The following is a 22,392-nucleotide window of genomic DNA, read 5'->3' on the forward strand; positions in this document are numbered from 1 at the left end:
CTGATGTGCCACCTATGTCCATTGATTATTTTTCTGCAGTCATGTTCTTAGGTTGCTGGTTTTAGAAGCCAAATTTGGTACAAACTTCCCCACAGAGTTTATTATGTCCATGAATATTTGTATTCCTTTTTCTGTGGGAGATGGCTTATTGGTAACTGCCTGTACGCTGTTGTGATCTATCTGTACCCCTTGCACTATTAATTTTTCATCAAAATGTTATATCTCTGACTTTGAATTTACACTTGTGTTTATTTAATTTTAACCCCCTAAGCGAGCGTTTTCCAGAGCTCTCTTTAGTCTCTGGTCATTTTCCTCCCTTGTTTAAATATGGGGGATGTACATCATCAATATATACTTTGCTGCCTTCAATGCCATCAAATATTTGTTTTACAATTCTGTGAAACACTTCTTGTGGTGAACTCAATCCAAAAGATCATAAATAAAGATTCTCTGTGAAAGCAGAATCTCCCATATGGTGTGTTAAACATGCACAAATATGTGCTAGTTTTCTCTGGTGGAACCTGCAAACACCCAGCTGATGCATCTAACATAGAGAAATATTTAGCCTGTGCCATTTCTCAAAAAATGTCCTCCCTTGTGGGAAAATGTTCCTTGTTGATATATTTATTGAGTTCCTTTGGGTCTATGCATAGGAGAAAGGACCCATGCTGTGAGTTCCTCCACTCTCTCTATAATGCCTCTAGCAACCACATTATCTAATTCCTCTTTAAGTTTTTTTCTTAGAGCCAGAGAAACATTCCTAGGAGCATGTATCATGGGACTATTGGGCTCTGACAGCCCAATTTTATACTCTGTGATCAGTTTCCCAAGCCCCTCAAAGACATCCTAACATTTATTTTTAATTTTTATTTGCTCCTGTCTCTGTACAGCATATTCTCTCTGAACAAGACCTAATGCCTCACACATCTTTAACCCGAGGATAGATACACATATCCTTGGAACTATCACAAAATTTATCTTTTCACTGTATTTTTTTATCTTTACCTCCAGCTCACATTCACCAACAGTAGGAATTAGCTCCCCACTGTAAACTCTAAGATTAATCTGCTTGCTGTGTGTGGTTTTTTTCCCCCTTTTTTCCCAAGGCCCTGTCTACACTACACAGTTTTGTCGACAAAAGTCAGGTTTCGTTGACAAAATAATGGAGGTGTACACATAATCAATTTAACTCTCCTGCTATGCGACATAATAAAACCACGTCGACAAGTGGCATAAAGCTTTTTGTGACAAAGTTAGAGCAATGCAATGTCAGTGTAGACAGTGTGTTTGCTTACATTGCCCTAAGAGGCCTCCAGGAGGTGTCCCACAATGCACATCATAATTGCTCTGGTAAGCAGTTTCTACTTTACTGTCCTGCTGCTAGGTTCACAGTCATGCACCCCTCCCTCTTTAAAGCACCGGGAAATTTTGAAATTCCACTTCCTCTCTGCTCAGCCTGGACAGCTCATATCACATCTTCCCAGATGACCATGCTGGCCTTCTGAGCAAATGCGCTCCTGCCTGGAGTACACTGAAGTTGCTGGATCTGGTGAGTCTATGGAGAGAGAGAGAGCTGTGCAGTCGCAGCTCAAATCCAGCTGTAGGAACTTTTACACCTACGATTGCTCATGGCATGGATGAGAAGGGGCATGAAAGGGACACATAGTAGTGCCAAGCTAAGATCAAGGAGCTGAGGCAGGCATACCAGAAGGCAAGGGAGGCCAACCATTGCTCTAGTGCTGGGCCAAAAACATGCCACTTTTACTAGTACCTTCATGCCATCCTCAACAGTGACCCCACCTCCATCACCAAGAGACCCAGGGATACTTCAGGGGGACTGGAGGCAGCACTCAGTGATGTCAACACTGAGAATGAAGTGGTGGATGAGGTGATCAAGATGGACGAGGATGTGGGGCAGGCAACATCTTTTTGACTCCAGAGGGATCTAGCCAGTCCCAGCAGTCTGGCTCTGGTGTGCCTGAAACAGAAGAGGGCAGGTCTGGTATGTACTTCTTTTGCTTTGATACTGGACGGTTACATGAGATAGAGGTGTCCTTTATTTTGTTACATGGTGCACATGGGAGAAGGGATTGAAATTACCACCACCAGGTACTGTTAGCATCTGCTTCTCGTTCCCATGTGCTACCAGGCACTGTTGGCCCTGTGGAAAAGTTTGTTAATGCACACCAAGCTCTCCCAGGAATCGTCCATAGGGGAAACTTTCCTGCAGAAACTCTGCTATCCTCTGCCGAAGTTTCCTTGGCAGAGCTCCTTTGATTTTCCCCTCCTCTCTTCCCCCATTGTAGGAAACTTTGCTCTTCCAATCGGCACTTACTTCTGCAGCACCCAAAGTAGCACACAGTCAAACAGCAAAGGGACCTGGTCTGAAGCCACACGCATGCAGATGCACCCTTGCATCTTCAGAAACCCTCAGTAGTGTGAGTTCAGCTTTGATTACCCCCACCTGTGCAAAACTGTGCCAACATTCTGAATAGTGTCCCTAGGCACTTGTACTGATCTCCTTCTTAAATCACCCAGACCCTTTATCCCATCTTGCATCTCTCCTGCCCTGCCACGGCCAAACTCACCATGTTTAGTGCTCTGGTCATGGTGTGTGCTTGCCAAGGGAAAGTGAGAAAGGGGTGTATATAACTTTTATGATTCAGGACTGTGAGCACACACACAATGCTGACTTTGTGTATTATTTCTTTTGTTTCTGCAGATTGGCCCTTGAGGGCCAGCCCCTACACGCTGGCGGAGTGCCTCCATCAGATAAGGAGACAAACGAGGAGGAGTAAGGAGGACATGTTTCACAAAGTGCTGCAATCGTCAGATCAGGCTGTTAGTGAGCATAGAGAGATGCAACAAACAAAAAACTAGAAACGGATAGCCAGGAGAGGAGACAGGGGTAGGAGTGGATAATAGAGGGTTAGGAGGGGATGACAAAGCTCATGGAGGACTAGTCAGAGTTACTCAGGTTCCTGATTGCACTGCAGTCAGAACACATGCGTGCTCGACTCCCCTGGTAGCCTATATAGAACTACCTTCCATGCCCTTCCCAAACTCTCCACACACATTCCTCTCATATTCCTGTCCTGTCACAGTATCCCTTGCACTTGACTCCAGGGATATTTTCCATAACGACAGCTAGACTTACACACAGCTGTGAGATCCTCATTTCACAAAGTGCTGCTCACTGGCATGTGCCTTGTAAGAAATGTTAATCTGTGTGGTTCTGTTTAACATACATTTAGTCTCACAAAGACAATGATTCTTTATTTGTGATCTACACTTGGTGGTTGCATCAGAAATTAATACCCAATGGCAATTGGCACATTTGCAAACTATAATTAAATCTCAGCCAGGGATCACTACAGGGGTATTCAAGGTGGGAAGTAAACAATGCGTGGGTGAATGCATTACAGAAAGACATTACTGGGGCTCATTGTCAGAATGATGCTTCAAAGCCTCCCGGATTTGAATAGCTCCCTGTTGAGCTCCTCTAATAGCCCTGGTGTCTGGCTTCTCAAAATCAGCTGCCAGGCAATCCACCTCAGTGCTCCATCCCTGGGGAAACTTTTCCCCCTTAGCTTCACAGATGTTATGCAGAGCACAGCAGGGTGCTATGACCATGGGAATATTTTACTCACTGGGGTCTAACCTGCCAAAAAGGCCGTGCCAACAACCCTTTAATTTGCCACACACATATTCTACAGTCATTCTGCACCTGATGAGCCTATTGTTGAAGTGCTCCTTGCTGTTGTCAAGGTTTCTGGTGTAAGGCTTTATGAGCCATGGGAGTAAGGGGTAGGCTGGGTCTCCCTGGATCACTATGGGCATTTCCATATTCCCTATTGGAATCTTCTGGTCTGCAAAGAAAGTCCCTGCATGCAGCTTTCTATACAGGCCAGCATTCCTGAAGATGTATGTGTCATGCACCTTCCCTGAGCATCCTGCGCTGATGTCAGTGAAAAGAGCCTGGTAATCCACCAGTGCCTGCAATACCATAGAGAAGTAGCCTTTTCTATTTATATACTCCATCACAAGATAGTCTGGGGCCAAAATTGGGATATGCATGCCATCTATTGCCCCATCACAGTTAGGGAATCCCATTGCCACAAAGCCATCCACTATTTCCTACACATTGCCCTGAGTCACAGTCCTTCATAGTAGGAAGTGATTAATAGCCCTGCACACTTGCCTCACCGCATCCCCCGTGGTAGACTTCCCAACTCCAAACTGATTCACGACTGACTGGTAGCAGTCTGGAGTTACCAGCTTCCACACAGCGATTGCCACGTGCTTTTCCACCATTAGGGCAGCTCTTGTTTTGGTGTCCTTATGCTGCAGGCAGGGGAAAGCTCCATACATAGGTCGAGGAAGGTGGCTTTGTGCATATGAAAGTTCTGCAGCCACTAGTTGTCATCCCATACTTACATCACAATCTGATCCTACTACTCGGTGGTTGTTTCCCAAGCCCAATAGCAATGGGATACTGTTTGCAGCTGCTCCGTGAATGCCATCATCAATCTTGAATTGTTTCTTTCCATGGCACACAGCAGGACAGGCAGCATGGATTCCTGTTCAGATTTTCAGCTCATGAAATACTTCAGGATCAGCCATGTTGTGTTCAAAATGCTAATCACAGGACTGGTAAGCAGTGCAGGATCCATGATTTCAGGCAGAGATGGTGGGCATAAAATTTACAGGGGCAGTTGAAAAACAGCCCACAACATAGTCAGAAGCACTTGGAATTATAGTATGAAGAAAACTGCATCATGGGGTAGTGATCCTGACCCCCATGATGCACTGCAACCCATTCCCAGAACTTTTAGTGGGAGAAGGTGGTGATTTGCACAGTGGGATAGCTATCCACAGTGCATTGCTCTCTTTGTTGGTGGTAGAGCACTAGTAGTGGATGTGCTCTGCTGACACGAGGACTGTTGTGTGAACATGCACAGGTGATGTAATTACAACAGTTTCTGATTGTCAGCATAACTTAAGGTGACTCAACTCTATAGTGTAGACATGGCCCAAGTCTTTTATTATAAAGTCTGGTATAACATTGACTTATGCACCAGGGTCCAATTTAAAAGTCAAAAGGTGTTATATTTGTTTCCGGAGTAACAGTCCAGTAATTTGATGCTGTTACTCCTTGCAAAATTTTTATGAAAAGTTCTTCATTGTTGCTTCCACTGTTATGATCCTTCTCTCTGTGCAGAAAATGTACTATACTTTTTTCTTTCTGGGCCCATGCGCCTGTTTGCAAACTCTTGCATACTGATGTAACTTCTTGCACCCTTTGGGAGATTAGCCAAAGGCAGGACACTGCTGTGGTCTATGTCTTGTACCATAATGTGCACAGCAATTTTTGTATTGTCTTTCGCAGACTCTTTTGGATTGTATTTCTCAGACTTCTCCCAGGGTTTTCTGTTCTGTCTCTGCTTTTTTCTCTGAGGATTTATTATCCTGTCCACAATTTCATCATCTTGCTTTCCCTCCATAAGCTTTAGCCTGGCCAGGGTAGTCTCTGTTGCTTGGCAGATGTGGATTGGTATCTCTAGCTTGAGATCAGGATCCTCCAGCAATCTTTTTCTGAGCTGTGATTATCTGATCCCCATCACTACCTAGTCTCTAATTAGGGAGTATGTGAATCCTCTGAAATTACAGAATTGACTCAGTCTGATGATTCATCAAATGATTCTCCCTCTTTTTGTGACCTCATATGAAACGGATATCTGTGAAAAGTCTCATTTTTTATTGGTGTGCAGCACTCAGACTTTCAGATCACCGTCTCACAACCAGTATGCTCTGCTCTTTTATAGACTGCAGACTTTTATAGACGTCCAGAGTCTCGGCCTCTGCTATATTTAGAAAGATAGCTACCTTTTCCTCACTTGGCTTCGCAGTGGCTCTATTCACTCCCATGTAAAATGCTGAACTGCTGCTTAAATCTCCTCCAGTTGTCCACAGCTTGACTGGAGAGTTTCAGCTCCACTGGAACCCTTAGTTGCTCTACTTTCTTCCTCTCAGTTTTCACTCCACATGATCCAACCACTCCTGATACCATATTGTGTTGTGATGAAGAAGTCCACAGACAGTATATGAGAAAGCGGATTCTTTACTGAAGTAAACACGCAGCCTATTCCAGCATGTCTTACTAGGAGGGAGGGTGATATCATGGGGCAAGTACACCCTGTCACCCTGGGGGTGGGGCAAGGGCGTGGTAGCCTTGTGGTTAAAGTCTATATGGTTGCCCTCATCCTCAGAGCTACATGGCCCAAGGGCTGGCATCAATAGAACTCCCCTTGGCTGCAAGGAAGCATGGCCAGAGTCAGTAGGATTTCCCTGGACTGCAGGGAAACACGGCCTAATGGCCAGAGTCAATAGGAGGGGGGTTGATGGGCTGCTCCCCAAAGGGGAAGGCTGGGATAGGGTGACCTGGGCCTCCACTGCTCCACCAGGTCCAAGCCCAGGGTCCTGGTAGTGGCGACTGGGTTCACCACTACGTTGGCAGAGAAACCGCCTGCAACATGCGGACTGCTGCAGGGACACTGGCTAGTCCCTCCGTGGGCTACTTCCTACCGTGACTCCTGCAGTTGAAGTTGGGGTGTCTTCAAAGTCTCTGGGCTCCTCAGGCAAGGACCTCAATCTCCGTTGGGGGTCTGCAGATACCTGGGTGCTTGCTTGGGCCTTGGCATCTCCTGCTCCCATGGTCTGGGATCCCAGCTGTTCCTCGGTTGGAGCTGGAAAGGTGCATCCTTCCTCATCAGCGGTCAGCCCAGATTGAGCTGGGCTGCTCAGTTTTATACTGCAGCAGCAGTTGGAGCACGCCCAGCAGGGTCGAAGGGGCATTGCTTTCACTGTGAAGAGTGCTGCCTTAACCCCTTCTGCTCCAGTGTGGGGCAAGTACACTCCGTCAAAGGCAGCTAAAAACAAAACTGAAACCTCTCCTGGTACATGTATGAACTTCTTAGAGCTGAAAAGGAGAGAGAGCCGAGTCACAGACTAGTTCTTAAAGAGACATGATCCTCACACAAATTACTCCGGTAATCATCAAGTGATCCATCCCCTGTTGCTCATTCCCAGCTTCTGGCAAACAGAGGCTAGGGACACCATTCGTGCCCAACCTGGCTAAAGCCATTGATGGATCTATCCTGCACGAGTTTATCTAGTTCTTTTTTGAAACCCGTTATGGTCTTGGCCTTCACAACATCCTCTGGCAAGGAGTTCCACAGGTTGACTGTGCATTGTGTGAAGAAATACTTCCTTCTATTTGTTTTAAACCTGCTGCCTATTAATTTCATTTGGTGACCCCATTGTTCTTGCATCCGATGAAGTGAGCTGTAGCTCACGAAAGCTTATGCTCAAATAAATTGGTTAGTCTCTAAGGTGCCACAAGTACTCCTTTTCTTTTAGCGAATACAGACTAACACGGCTGTTACTCTGAAACCCGTTCTTGTGTTATGAGAAGTAGTAAACAACACTTCCTTATCTACTTTCTCTAAACCAGTCGTGATTTTATAAACCTCAATCATATCTCCCCTTAGCCATCTCTTTTCCAAGCTGAAAAGTCCCAGTCTTATTAGTCTTCCCTTATACAGAAGCCATTCCATACCTGTAATCATTTTTGTTGCACTTTTCTGTACCAATTCCAATACATCTTTTTTAGAGCTGGGGCAACCACATCTGCACACAGTATTCAAGATGTGGGTGTACCATGGATTTATATAGCAGCAACATGATATTTTCTGTCCTATTATCTATCCCTTTCTTAATTATTCCCAGCATTCTGTTTGCTTTTTTGACTACTGCTGCACAGTGAGTGGATGTTTTCAGAGAACTATCCACAATGACTCCACGATCTTTCTTGAGTGGTAACAGCTAATATAGACCCTATCATTTTATATGTATAGTTGGGATTATGCTTTCCAATGTGCATTACTTTGTATTTATCGATATTAAATTTCATCTGCGATTTTGTTGCCCAGTTTTGCAAACTGGGTGCAGTTTTGAGAGATCCTTTTGTAGCTCTTCGCGGTCTGCCTGGGTCTTCACAATTTTTAGTAATTTTGTATCATCTGCAAAGTTTGCCACCTCACTGTTTACCCCTTTTTCCAGATCACTTATGAATATGTTGAATAGGACTGGTCCCAGAACAGACCCTGGGGGACACCACTATTTACCTCTCTCCATTCTGAAATCTGACCATTTATACCTATCCTTAGTTCCCTTTCTTTTAAGGAGTTACCAATCCATGAGAGCACTTTCCCTCTTATCCCGTGGCAGCTTACTTTGCATAAGAGCCTTTGGTGAGGGACCTTGTCAAAAGCTTTCTGAAAATCTAAGTACACTATATCCACTGGATCCCCTTGGTCCACATGCTTGTTGACCCACTCAAATAATTCTAGTATATTGGGGAGGCATGATTTCCCTTTACAAAAACCATGTTGACTCTTCCTCAACAAATTATGTTCATCTATATGTCTGACAATATTATTCTTTGTTATAGTTTCAACCAGTTTGCCCGGTACTGAAGTCAGGCTTACAGATCTGTAATTGGCGTGATCACCTCTGGAGCCCTTTTTAAAAATTGGTGTCACATCAGCTGTCCTCCAGTCATCTGATACAGAAGCTGATTTAAATGATAGGTTACAGACTACAGTTAGTAGTTCTGCAATTTCACATTCAGAACTGTTGGGTGAATACCATTTAGTCCTGGTGACTTATTGCTGTTTAATTTATCAAATTGTTCCAAAACCTCCTCTAATGATATGTCAATCTGGGTGTAGTGGGGTGACTACTCACCAGCATGGCACCTCCTGGTAGTCTTGGGAATTAGCTCTTTCCAGTCTTCGGAGCACCCTCTGCAGGCCAGTGTCTCACTTGTCACTGGCCCCGTGTCCCTCCCGGGACCCAGTGCCCTTTACCCTGGGGTTCTGCCCTAGCAGTAACCCACAATCTGGGTCTCCCCACCCAGGGGAACCCCCAATCCTCTATCCCCACCTTGCCTCAGTGGCTCTGCCAGTCACCATCTAGCCCCTGCTCACTGGGGCAGGCTGCAGTCTGTATACCTTGGCAAGTGGGGTTGGACCAGCTGCCTCTGCCTGTTCCCAGGCTATCCCTCTTTAGCCACAGTACCTTTCCTGGCCTTTATCAAGGCCTGCATCCTTGGAGTTTTCCAGGCTGGAGCTTCCCAGCTCCTCGAGCCTTCCACCCAGCCCTGCTCCACTCCAGGTACCCTTTTCTCCCAGGCAGCCAGTCCTTCTCTCTCAGAAGCTAGAGAGAGAGTCTTTCTAAGCTCCTGGCTCACAGCCCTTTTAAAGGGCTAGCTGTGGCCTGATTGGGGCGTGGCCCCAGCTGTGGCTGCCTTCCCAATCAGCCTAGCCTTTTCTCTCAGCCCCAGCCCTCTGTTAACCCTTCCCGAGCTGGAGCGGGGTGACTGCCCCACTACACTGGGACAGTCCCTCAGATCTGTCACCTAAAAAGAATGGCTCAGGTTTGGGAATCTCCCACACATCCTCAGCCATGAAGACTGATGCAAAGAATTCATTTAATTTCTCCATAATGGCCTTATTGTCCTTGAGTGCTCCTTTAGCACCTCGATTGTCCTGTGGCCCCCTGGTTGTTTAGCAGGCTTCCTGCTTCTGATGTACTTAAAAAAAAATGCTATTACTTTTTGAGTCTTTGGCTAACTGTTCCTTGATTTTTTTTTTTTTGGCCGTGCTAATTGTATTTTTATACTTCATTTGCCAGAGTTTATGCTCCTTTCTATTTTCCTCACTAGGATTTAACTACCACCTTTTAAAGTATGCCTTTTTGCCTCTCACTGCTGCTTTTACTTTGTTGTTTAGCCATGGTGGCTCTTTTTTGGTTCTCTTACTATGTTTTTTAATTTGGGGCATACATTTAAGTTCAGCCTCTATTATGGTGTCTTTGAAAAGTTTCCATGCAGCTTGCAGATATTTCACTTTTGGCATAGTACCCTTTAATTTCTGTTTAACTAACCTCCTCATTTTTGTGTAGTTCCCCTTTCTGAGTTTCAATGCTACAATGTTGGGCCACTGTGGTATTTTTCCTGCCACAGGGATATTAAATTTAGTTATATTATGGTTACTATTACCAAGCGGTCAAGTTATATTCACCTCTTGGACCAGATCCTGTGCTCTACTTAGGACTAGATCAAGAATTGCCTCTCCTCTGGTGGGTACCAGGACCAGCTGCTCCAAGAAGCAGTCATTTAAGGTGTCAAGAAACTTTATCTCTGCATCCCGTCCTGAGGTGACATGTACCCAGTTAAAATGGGGATTATTGAAATCCCTTCTTATTTTCCTTACTCCCTCCTTATTTTCTGGGTGTGGCAAATTTGCTATAGCTTGTATTCTGCTAGGATCAAGACATACCCCATGTTCAGTTAACCTTTCTCCTAAATAGATAATTTCTCCAAGTCTGAATGTACACTGTTGTTGATATAGCTTCAGGCCTATTTCTCTAGCCCAGTTCAATGCTCTCTTTAACTTGTAATTATGTTCCTCTGTTGTGCTGCCCCAGTTGAGAATGTAATCTATATATACTTCTGTGCCTTTGGTTCCCACAAATATTTGCTGCATAGGCCTACAAAAGACTTCTTGAGCAGATTTTAGACCAAACAGTAAACTGAGAAAGCAATATCTTCCATATGGTATAACAAAAGTACATAATTTGGAACTCCTCTCATCTAAGGGAATCTACCAGAATCAGACGATGCATCTAAAGTAGTAAAATACTTTGCACAAGTCATATCCCCCGAAAATGTCTTCTCTGAAAGTGTGTTCCCCTTGGAGATATTTATTAAGCTCCTTAGGATATAGACAATCTTTGTGTTTCATCCTTTTTTACCTACTATTACTAATGAGTATACCCATTCTGTAGGATCTGCTATTCTTCTGATTTATATCTGTTACTAAACGATTAAGTTCTTTTTTGAGCTTTTTTTTGTAGTTAGAGGAATATTTCTAGGGGTATTTATAATAGTTCAATTTGGTTCTGTTAGTTCAATTTTACATCCAGTTGCTAGTTTTTCTAGGCCCTCAGAAACACCCTGATACTGTTCCTCTATGCCTGTGTCCATTCTCACCTCTATACTATGCACCCTTTGTATTAGCCCAAGGGCTTGGCTTGTTTTTCAACCCAATATAGATGCTTTATTTCCTTTAACTAACACAAAATTTATCAGATCTATTTGATCTTTTACCTTCACTTGTAGTACACATGTACTTCTAGTAGGAATGAGTTTTCCCCTACAAGCTTTCAGTGTAACCTGTTTGCTCACCATGATCCCAGGTTTTTTCCCCCCAATCTTTTAACACAGGCCATAGAACTTCCCCAAAATAATCATGGAATATTAGGGTTGGAAGAGACATCAGGAGGTCATCTAGTCCAATCCCCTGCTCAAAGCAGGACCAATGCCAACTAAATCATCCCAGCCAAGGCTTTGTCAAGCCAGGCCTTAAAAACTTCTAAGGATGGAAATTCCACCACCTCCCTAGGTAACCCATTCCAGTGTTTCACCACCCTCCTAGTGAAAGAGTTTATCCTAATATTCAACCTAGACCTCCCCCACTGCAACTTGAGACCATTGCTCCTTGTTCTGTCATCTGCCACCGTTGAGAACAGCCGAGCTCCATCCTCTTTGGAACCCCACTTCAGGTAGTTGAAGGCTGCTATCAAATCCCCCCTTCTCTTCTGCAGACTAAGTAACCCCAGTTCCCTCAGCCTCTCCTCATAAGTCATGTGCCCCAGTTCCCTAATCATTTTTGCCCTCTGTTGGACTCTCTCCAATTTGGCCAAATTCTTTCTGTAGTGGGGGGACCAAAACTGGATGCAATACTCCAGGTGTGGCCTCACCAGTTGCGAATAGAGGGGAATAATCACTTCCCTCAATCTTCTGGCAGTGCTCCTACTAATACAGCCCAATATGCTGTTGGCCGTCTTGGCAATGAGTGCACACTGCTGACTCATATCCAGCTTCTCGTCCACTGTAATCCCCAGGTCCTTTTCTGAAGAACTACTGCCTAGGTGCTCGGTCCCCAACCTGTAATCGTGTATGGGATTCTTCCTTCCTAAGTGCAGGAGTCTGCACTTGTCCTTGTTGAACCTAATCAGATTTCTTTTGGCCCAATCCTCCAATTTGTCTAGGTCACTCTGGACCCTATCCCTACCCTCCAGCATATTTACTTCTCTCCCCAGCTTAGTGTCATCTGCGAACTTGCTGAGGGTGCAATTAATCCCATCATCCAGATCATTGATAAAGATGTTGAACAAAACCAGCCCCAGGACTGACCCCTGGAGCACTCTGCTTGATACAGGCTGCCAACTAGACACTGAGCCACTGATCACCACCCGTGGAGCCCAACCATCTAGACAGCTTTCTATCCACCTTATAGTCCATTCATCCAATCCATAATTTTTTTACTTGCTGGCAAGAATACTGTGGGAGACCATGTTAGAGAGCTTATTCCTTCACTCTCCCACTTCCCTGGTCCTTCTTGCATGAACAGAGAGCAACAATACCCGAATTCCAAAGGTGCAAACAATTTGATGTTTATTGGGGTGAACTTCCAGCGAGCTTATATCCAAGTTCCTTTTTCCTTATTTTCGAATCCCAACTTACTTCCTGTTTGCCCCTAATTTATATAGTAATATTCTTATTCTAAACCAATCATTCTACTGAAATTTACCTAACCAATCCTAACATATTGTAACATGATTAGCTAACCAATTATATCCCACCACCTTAATTAGTTTACACCCAGCAAAATTGTTATACAGCACACAGAAACAATCACAGAACCAGACAAAGACCATGCAAATAAACAATAGCAAAGTGGGAACTATAATGACAAAACAATACAGAAGTGAGGATTTCACAACTACATCTATAAAGACATAAGAGTTTCCCAGCTGTGTCTATTGATAAGTGAGTTCTTACCAGACAGAAAACTATCAACCTAAATTTCCTTTTACATCTTCTAGGCTTTTCCCTTTCTCTGGAGGTGATAAATTGGATCACCTTCCTAACAGCCCCATATTGACTAGTTTGGAATGTGAGGATGTGACCGTACGCTTCCCAGCTTATGGCTGCCTCTGCTGCTTAAACCAAAGGCATTGGCCTAAGAACAGGGCCTCAGACTGTCACAGTGAGAGAAGGCCCTTACACAGATTCTTTCTTGTATAACTCTATTACTAGCTAAATGATAAACATATACCTACATTCTTAAAGTATAGACCTTTACAGGCAGGCCTGAATATCTATATCCTAACAGACCATATCAAAAGCTTTGCTAAAGTCAAGATATATCACATCCACTGCTTTCCCCATATCCACAGAGCCAGTTATCTCATCATAGAAGGCAAACAGGTTGGTCAGGCATGACTTGCCCTTGATGAATCCATGTTGACTGCTCCTGATCACCTTCCTCTCCTCCAAGTGCTTCAAAATGGATTCCTTGAAGACCTGCTCCATGACTTTGCTGGGGACTGAAGTGAGGCTGACCAGTCTGTAGTTCCCTGGATTCTCTTTTTTTCCGTTTTTAAAATATGGGCAGTATATTTGCCTTTTTCCAATCATCTGGGACCTCCCCCGATCACCACAAATTTTCAAAGATAATGGCCAATGGCTCTGCAATCACATCAGCCAACTCCCTCAACATCCGTGGATGCACTAGATCTGGACCCATGGACTTGTGCACGTCCAGCTTTTCTAAATAGTCCTTAACCTGTTCTTTCACCGCTGAGGGCTGTTCACCTCCTCCCCATACCGTGTTGCCCAGTGCAGCAGAGTGGGAGCTTACCTGGTCTGTGAAGACTGAGGCTAAAAAAGCATTGAGTATGTGTCAAGGTTCCTCCCCGACTCTGAACTCTAGGGTACACATGTGGGGACCTGCATGAAAAACCTCCTAAGCTTATCTTTACCAGCTTAGGTCAAAACTTCCCCAAGGTACAAAATATTACCCCCGTTATCCTTGGACTGGCCGCTACCACCACCAAACTAATACTGGTTACTGGGGAAGAGCTGTTTGGACGTGTCCTTCCCCCCAAAATACTTCCCAAAACCTTGCACCCCACTTCCTGGACAAGGTTTGGTAAAAAGCCTCACCAATTTGCCTAGGTGACTACAGACGCAGACCCTTGGATCTTAAGAACAATGAACAATCCTCCCAACACTTGCACCCCCCCTTTCCTGGGAAATGTTGGATAAAAAGCCTCACCAATTTGCATAGGTGACCACAGACCCAAATCCTTGGATCTGAGAACAATGAAAAAGCATTCAGTGTTTTACAAGAAGACTTTTAATAAAAAAATAGAAGTAAATAGAAATAAAGAAATCCCCCCTGTAAAATCAGGATGGTAGATATCTTACAGGGTAATTAGATTAAAAAACATAGAGAACCCCTCTAGGCAAAACCTTAAGTTACAAAAAAGATACACAGACAGAAATAGTTATTCTATTCAGCACAATTCTTTTCTCAGCCATTGAAAGAAATCATAATCTAACACATACCTAGCTAGATTACTTACTAAAAGTTCTAAGGCTCCATTCCTGGTCTATCCCTGGCAGAAACCAGCATACAGACAGACCCAGACCCTTTGTTTCTCTCCCTCCTCCCAGCTTTTGAAAGTATCTTGTCTCCTCATTGGTCATTTTGGTCAGGTGCCAGCGAGGTTACCTTTAGCTTCTTAACCCTTTACAGGTGAGAGGAGCTTTCCCCTGGCCAGGAGGGATTTCAAAGGGGTTTACCCTTCCCTTTATATTTATGACAGTATGCCTACAGCATATCTTTTAAAATACACATCCAGTTTTGATTTAAAAATTGTCAGTGGAGAATCCACCAAGACTCTTGGTAAGTTGTTCCAATTGTTAATTACTCTCAATGTTAAAAATATATGCTTTATTTACTGTCTGAATTGGTCTAGCTTCAAGTTCCTGCCATTGGATCTTGTTATGCCTTTCTCTGCTAGACTGAAGCGCCTATTATTAAATATTTTTTTCCTCCATGTAGGTTCTTATAAATTGTAATCAAGTCATCCCTTAACTTTCTCTTTGTGAAGCTAGCTAGATTGGGCTCCTTGAGTCTATCACCCTATGTCATAAATATAAAGGGAAGGGTAAACCCCTTTGAAATCCCTCCTGGCCAGGGGAAAGCTCCTCTCACCTGTAAAGGGTTAAGAAGCTAAAGGTAACCTCGCTGGCACCTGACCAAAATGACCAATGAGGAGACAAGATACTTTCAAAAGCTGGGAGGAGGGAGAGAAACAAAGGGTCTGGGTCTGTCTGTATGCTGGTTTCTGCCAGGGATAGACCAGGAATGGAGCCTTAGAACTTTTAGTAAGTAATCTAGCTAGGTATGTGTTAGATTATGATTTCTTTCAATGGCTGAGAAAAGAATTGTGCTGAATAGAATAACTATTTCTGTCTGTGTATCTTTTTTGTAACTTAAGGTTTTGCCTAGAGGGGTTCTCTATGTTTTTGAATCTAATTACCCTGTAAGATATCTACCATCCTGATTTTACAGGGGGGATTTCTTTATTTCTATTTACTTCTATTTTTTATTAAAAGTCTTCTTGTAAAACACTGAATGCTTTTTCATTGTTTTCAGATCCAAGGGTTTGGGTCTGTGGTCACCTATGCAAATTGGTGAGGCTTTTTATCCAACATTTCCCAGGAAAGGGGGGGTGCAAGTGTTGGGAGGATTGTTCATTGTTCTTAAGATCCAAGGGTCTGCGTCTGTAGTCACCTAGGCAAATTGGTGAGGCTTTTTACCAAACCTTGTCCAGGAAGTGGGGTGCAAGGTTTTGGGAAGTATTTTGGGGGGAAGGACGCGTCCAAACAGCTCTTCCCCAGTAACCAGTATTAGTTTGGTGGTGGTAGCGGCCAGTCCAAGGATAACGGGGGTAATATTTTGTACCTTGGGGAAGTTTTGACCTAAGCTGGTAAAGATAAGCTTAGGAGGTTTTTCATGCAGGTCCCCACATGTGTACCCTAGAGTTCAGAGTGGGGGAGGAACCGTGACATGGTGGCACAGTGGTGGGATTAACCTGAAATCATTTTGAGATCCAGTTGAGATTTTTTGAACTAGAAATACAGATTTTAAAAAGGAATTTTTAGGAAGTCCAGAAAGCAGCTTTGAAACTGAAAGCAGCTTGGTTTCTCTCTGCTTTGTGGCCAAGCAGAGACAAAAGGGGATTATCTTGTGAATTGCAGGTTTTCTTTGCCTGGAGGCAGGGTACTTAACTCCTGCAGGGAAATTCACAGTCTTCCAACCCAGAGGTTTTTTTTTCCTTTTCTTCCTAAAAGTAAATAGGGGGTGTGTGCTCTACCCATTTGCCTGGAGACAAAAGTGGCAGGGTTTTTTTTAGGATTTTGATTTTTTTTTGTTTTACAAGGAGCACAGGTTTGAAAAGAAATTTTTTTTTCTTTGGGCTGGGTAAGCAGGTTTCCAAGTAGTTGGAGGTTTGTTGCTTTAATTTGGGCCCAGAGCAGAGACAAGGGAATTGTCTTTTTCTGTAGGCTGACAATCACTATCAGAGAATAGGTATTCTATTCCAGCACAGCAAAATTTTACAGCCAAGTTTTGTTTGTTTATTTCTAAACCTCGGGTGTAAAGTTAGTTAAAAACAGAGAGGTTAGAATGGCCAAATCCTCAGCTCGACTACAGCTGGAATTAGCCAAATTTCAGGCTGAGGAAAAACAAAGGGAACATGAAAGACAGATAGAACTCATGCGGCTGGAGAAGGAGGTACAGGAGGCTGCCCACAAGAGGGAAATGGAGGCAAGGAAGCATGTGGAGGAGATGGAGAGGATAAAGGCCCAGCAGAATATACCAACAAACCCTAGCAATCCTTCTCCAGGTACCACTTCCCATCCCAGAAAGTTCCCCACCTACAAGGCAGGTGATGATACTGAGGCCTTCTTAGAAAACTTCGAAAGGGCCTGCCTTGGGTACAACATCTCTACTGACCAATACATGGTAGAGCTGAGGCCACAGCTCAGTGGACCCTTAGCTGAGGTGGCAGCTGAAATGCCTAAAGAACACATGAACAAGTATGAACTGTTTAAATCCAAGGCGAGAGTCAGAATGGGGATAACACCCGAGCAGTCTCGTCGGAGGTTCCGAGCCCTAAGGTGGAAACCAGACATGTCATTTACCCGACATGCCTACCACATTGTGAAACATTGGGATGCCTGGATATCAGGAGCAAGTGTTGAATCTCCAGTAAATTTGCCCTTCCTAATGCAAATGGAACAATTCTTAGAGGGTGTTCCTGAGGAAATAGAAAGATACATCCTAGATGGGAAACCCAAAACTGTAATCGAGGCAGGAGAGATTGGAGCCAGATGGGTGGAGGTGGCAGAGAAGAAGAAAACTGGTCGCAGTTGGAGCGGAGACCAGAAGGGACCACCCCAGACCACACCCTATTACCGGGGGCCGCCCAAGCCCCACCTACCTCCCAAAGAACCCTCCAGACCCCTTATCGTCCCACCACCCTGTTCTCCAGCAACCCACCTCGCCCCGGTGACCCGTCAGCTGGACGATGTTTTAAATGTAACGAACTGGGGCATGTAAAGGCCAACTGCCCCAAGAACCCCAACAGATTACAGTTCATTGCACCGGAATCACCCCAGAGGTCCACAGGCCCAGATACCTCCCAGATACCCTTGGAGCGGAGGGAAACTGTGAGTGTGGGCGGGAAGAAGGTCACCGCGTGGAGGGACACCGGAGCACAAGTGTCAGCTATCCATGCTTCCTTAGTGGACCCCAATTTAATCAACCCAGAGATCCAAGTGACGATTCAACCCTTCAAGTCCAACTCTTTCAATTTGCCTACAGCCAAGTTGCCTGTCCAGTACAAGGGCTGGTCAGGAATGTGGACTTTTGCAGTCTATGATGATTATCCCATCCCCATGCTGTTGGGGGAAGACTTGGCCAATCACGTGAAGCAGGCCAAGAGGGTGGGAATGGTCACCCGCAGCCAGGCTAAACAAGCCGTGAGGCCTAGCTCTGTTCCGGAAACTTCTATCAGGACCCAGTCAGAGGTGATGGACCTGGACCCCAGGCCAATGTCTGCAACAGCAGTAGTGGATCCAGTCCCAAAGACCCAGACGGAACCAGTCCCAGAACCGGAACCAGCCGAACAACCAACACCAGACCCCGTGTCAGCACTGAATCCAGTACTTGCAACCTCAACACCAGAGGGCCCCACCGAACCTGAACTGGCAGCAGCCGATAACCCTACACAAGAGGCTCAGCCGGAGCCTGAATCCCAACATAGTGCACCAGCGGAGAGCGGTTCACAGTCAACAGAAACAGCTCCATCCCCTATATCGCTTCCAGAAGGACCAAGCCTAGGTCCACAATCCCATGAGGAACTGATGTCTCCAGCATCAAGGGAACAGTTCCAGACCGAACAGGAAGCAGATGAAAGCCTCCAGAGAGCTTGGACGGCGGCACGGAGCAACCCACCGCCTCTCAGCTCTTCTAATCGATCCAGGTTCATTGTAGAAAGAGGACTTTTATACAAGGAAACTCTTTCTGGTGGACACCAGGAAGACTGGCATCCTCAGAGACAGTTGGTAGTTCCAACTAAATACCGGGCCAAGCTCTTGAGCTTAGCCCATGATCACCCTAGTGGCCATGCTGGGGTGAACAGGACCAAAGACCGTTTGGGGCGGTCATTCCACTGGGAGGGAATGGGCAAGGATGTTTCTACCTATGTCCAGTCTTGTGAGGTGTGCCAAAGAGTGGGAAAACCCCAAGACCAGGTCAAAGCTCCTCTCCAGCCACTCCCCATCATTGAAGTTCCATTTCAGCGAGTAGCTGTGGATATTCTGGGTCCTTTTCCGAAAAAGACACCCAGAGGAAAGCAGTACATACTGACTTTCATGGATTTTGCCACCCGATGGCCGGAAGCAGTAGCTCTAAGCAACACCAGGGCTAAAAGTGTGTGCCAGGCACTAGCAGACATTTTTGCCAGGGTAGGTTGGCCCTCCGACATCCTCACAGATGCAGGGACTAATTTCCTGGCAGGAACTATGAAAAACCTTTGGGAAGCTCATGGGGTAAATCACTTGGTTGCCACTCCTTACCATCATCAAACAAATGGCATGGTGGAGAAGTTTAATGGAACTTTGGGGGCCATGATACGTAAATTCGTAAATGAGCACTCCAATGATTGGGACCTAGTATTGCAGCAGTTGCTCTTTGCCTACAGAGCTGTACCACATCCCAGTTTAGGGTTTTCCCCATTTGAACTTGTATATGGCCGTGAGGTTAAGGGGCCATTGCAGTTGGTGAAGCAGCAATGGGAGGGATTTACACCTTCTCCAGGAACTAACATTCTGGACTTTGTAACCAACCTACAAAACACCCTCCGAACCTCTTTAGCCCTTGCTAGAGAAAACTTACAGGATGCTCAAAAAGAGCAAAAAGCCTGGTATGATAAACATGCCAGAGAGCGTTCCTTCAAAGTAGGAGACCAGGTCATGGTCTTAAAGGCGCTCCAGGCCCATAAAATGGAAGCATCGTGGGAAGGGCCATTCGTGGTCCAGGAGCGCCTGGGAGCTGTTAATTATCTCATAGCATTCCCCACCTCCAACCGAAAGCCTAAGGTGTACCATATTAATTCTCTAAAGCCCTTTTATTCCAGAGAATTAAAGGTTTGTCAGTTTACAGCCCAGGGAGGAGACGACGCTGAGTGGCCTGAAGGTGTTTACTACGAAGGGAAATGTGCTGGTGGTGTGGAAGAGGTGAACCTCTCCATGACCCTTGGGCGTATGCAGCGACAGCAGATCCAGGAGCTGTGCACTAGCTACGCGCCAACGTTCTCAGCCACCCCAGGACTGACTGAACGGGCATACCACTCCATTGACACAGGTAATGCTCACCCAATTAGGGTCCACCCTTACCGGGTGTCTCCTCAAGCTAAAACTGCTATAGAACGGGAGATCCAGGATATGTTACAGATGGGTGTAATCCGCCCCTCTGAAAGTGCATGGGCATCTCCAGTGGTTCTAGTTCCCAAACCAGATGGGGAAATACGTTTTTGCGTGGACTACCGTAAGCTAAATGCTGTAACTCGCCCAGACAACTATCGAATGCCACGCACTGATGAACTATTAGAGAAACTGGGACGGGCCCAGTTCATCTCTACCTTGGACTTAACCAAGGGGTACTGGCAGGTACCGCTAGATGAATCTGCCAAGGAAAGGTCAGCCTTCATCACACATCTCGGGCTGTATGAATTTAATGTACTCCCTTTCGGGCTGTGAAATGCACCCGCCACTTTCCAAAGACTTGTAGATGGTCTCCTAGCGGGATTAGGAGAATATGCAGTTGCCTACCTTGACGATGTGGCCATATTTTCGGATTCCTGGGCAGACCACCTGGAACATCTACAAAAAGTCCTTGAGCGCATAAGGGAGGCAGGACTAACTGTTAAGGCTAAGAAGTGTCAAATAGGCCTAAACAGAGTGACTTACCTTGGACACCAGGTGGGTCAAGGAACTATCAGCCCCCTACAGGCCAAAGTGGATGCTATCCAAAAGTGGCCTGTCCCAAAGTCAAAGAAACAGGTTCAATCCTTCTTAGGCTTGGCCGGTTATTACAGACGATTTGTACCGCACTACAGCCAAATCGCTGCCCCACTGACAGACCTAACCAAAAAGAAACAGCCAAATGCTGTTCAGTGGACCGGAAAGTGTCAGAAGGCCTTTAACAAGCTTAAAGCGACACTCATGTCTGACCCTGTACTAAGGGCCCCAGACTTTGACAAACCGTTCCTAGTAACCACAGATGCATCCGAGCATGGTGTGGGAGCAGTTTTAATGCAGAAAGGACCTGATCAAGAATTCCACCCTGTAGTGTTTCTCAGCAAAAAACTGTCTGAGAGGGAAAGCAACTGGTCAGTCACTGGAAAAGAATGTTATGCCATTGTCTACGCTCGGGAAAAGCTACGCCCATATGTTTGGGGACGGCGTTTCCACCTGCAAACCGACCATGCTGCACTAAAGTGGCTTCACACCGTCAAAGAAACTAACAAAAAACTTCTTCGGTGGAGTTTAGCTCTCCAAGATTTTGATTTCGACATCCAACACATCTCAGGAGCTTCTAACAAAGTGGCTGATGCACTCTCCCGTGAAAGTTTCCCAGAATCAACTGGTTAAAATCGTCCTTGAGATGTGGAAAATATTGTTAGTCTTTATGTACTTGGTAGTATATTTAGAGATGCATGTGTCTTATTAACTCTGTTTTCCTAGAGCTCCAGGAAGAAATCCCAGCCAGTGTTTCACCCTAGCTGAGATTTGGGGGGCGTGTCATAAATATAAAGGGAAGGGTAAACCCCTTTGAAATCCCTCTTGGCCAGGGGAAAGCTCCTCTCACCTGTAAAGGGTTAAGAAGCTAAAGGTAACCTCGCTGGCACCTGACCAAAATGACCAATGAGGAGACAAGATACTTTCAAAAGCTGGGAGGAGGGAGAGAAACAAAGGGTCTGGGTCTGTCTGTATGCTGGTTTCTGCCAGGGATAGACCAGGAATGGAGCCTTAGAACTTTTAGTAAGTAATCTAGCTAGGTATGTGTTAGATTATGATTTCTTTCAATGGCTGAGAAAAGAATTGTGCTGAATAGAATAACTATTTCTGTCTGTGTATCTTTTTTGTAACTTAAGGTTTTGCCTAGAGGGGTTCTCTATGTTTTTTAATCTAATTACCCTGTAAGATATCTACCATCCTGATTTTACAGGGGGGATTTCTTTATTTCTATTTACTTCTATTTTTTTATTAAAAGTCTTCTTGTAAAACACTGAATGCTTTTTCATTGTTCTCAGATCCAAGGATTTGGGTCTGTGGTCACCTATGCAAATTGGTGAGGCTTTTTATCCAACATTTCCCAGGAAAGGGGGGGTGCAAGTGTTGGGAGGATTGTTCATTGTTCTTAAGATCCAAGGGTCTGCGTCTGTAGTCACCTAGGCAAATTGGTGAGGCTTTTTACCAAACCTTGTCCAGGAAGTGGGGTGCAAGGTTTTGGGAAGTATTTTGGGGGGAAGGACACGTCCAAACAGCTCTTCCCCAGTAACCAGTATTAGTTTGGTGGTGGTAGCGGCCAGTCCAAGGATAACGGGGGTAATATTTTGTACCTTGGGGAAGTTTTGACCTAAGCTGGTAAAGATAAGCTTAGGAGGGTTTTCATGCAGGTCCCCACATCTGTACCCTAGAGTTCAGAGTGGGGGAGGAACCGTGACACCCTAAAACATGTTGTCTAATCATTTAATCATTCTCATGCCTCTTGTCTGAACTCTGTCCAATTTATCAACACCTTCTTGACTATGGATACCAGAATTGGACACAGTACATGG

General features: G+C 45.1%; 1 protein-coding gene across 1 annotated transcript; it reads left to right on the plus strand.

Moving 5' to 3' along the window:
- Positions 1-17,377: 17,377 nt before the first annotated feature.
- On the plus strand, positions 17,378-20,162 carry LOC140908771 (uncharacterized). Its single transcript, XM_073336646.1, has 2 exons — positions 17,378-18,531; positions 19,718-20,162. Exons 1-2 carry the CDS (start codon positions 17,378-17,380, stop codon positions 19,788-19,790), a joined length of 1,227 nt encoding a protein of 408 aa, XP_073192747.1. The 3' UTR covers positions 19,791-20,162.
- The last annotated feature ends 2,230 nt before the right edge of the window (positions 20,163-22,392 follow it).

The sequence above is a fragment of the Lepidochelys kempii genome, chromosome 3, assembly GCF_965140265.1.
Source record: "Lepidochelys kempii isolate rLepKem1 chromosome 3, rLepKem1.hap2, whole genome shotgun sequence".
Classification (NCBI taxonomy): Eukaryota; Metazoa; Chordata; order Testudines; family Cheloniidae; genus Lepidochelys; species Lepidochelys kempii.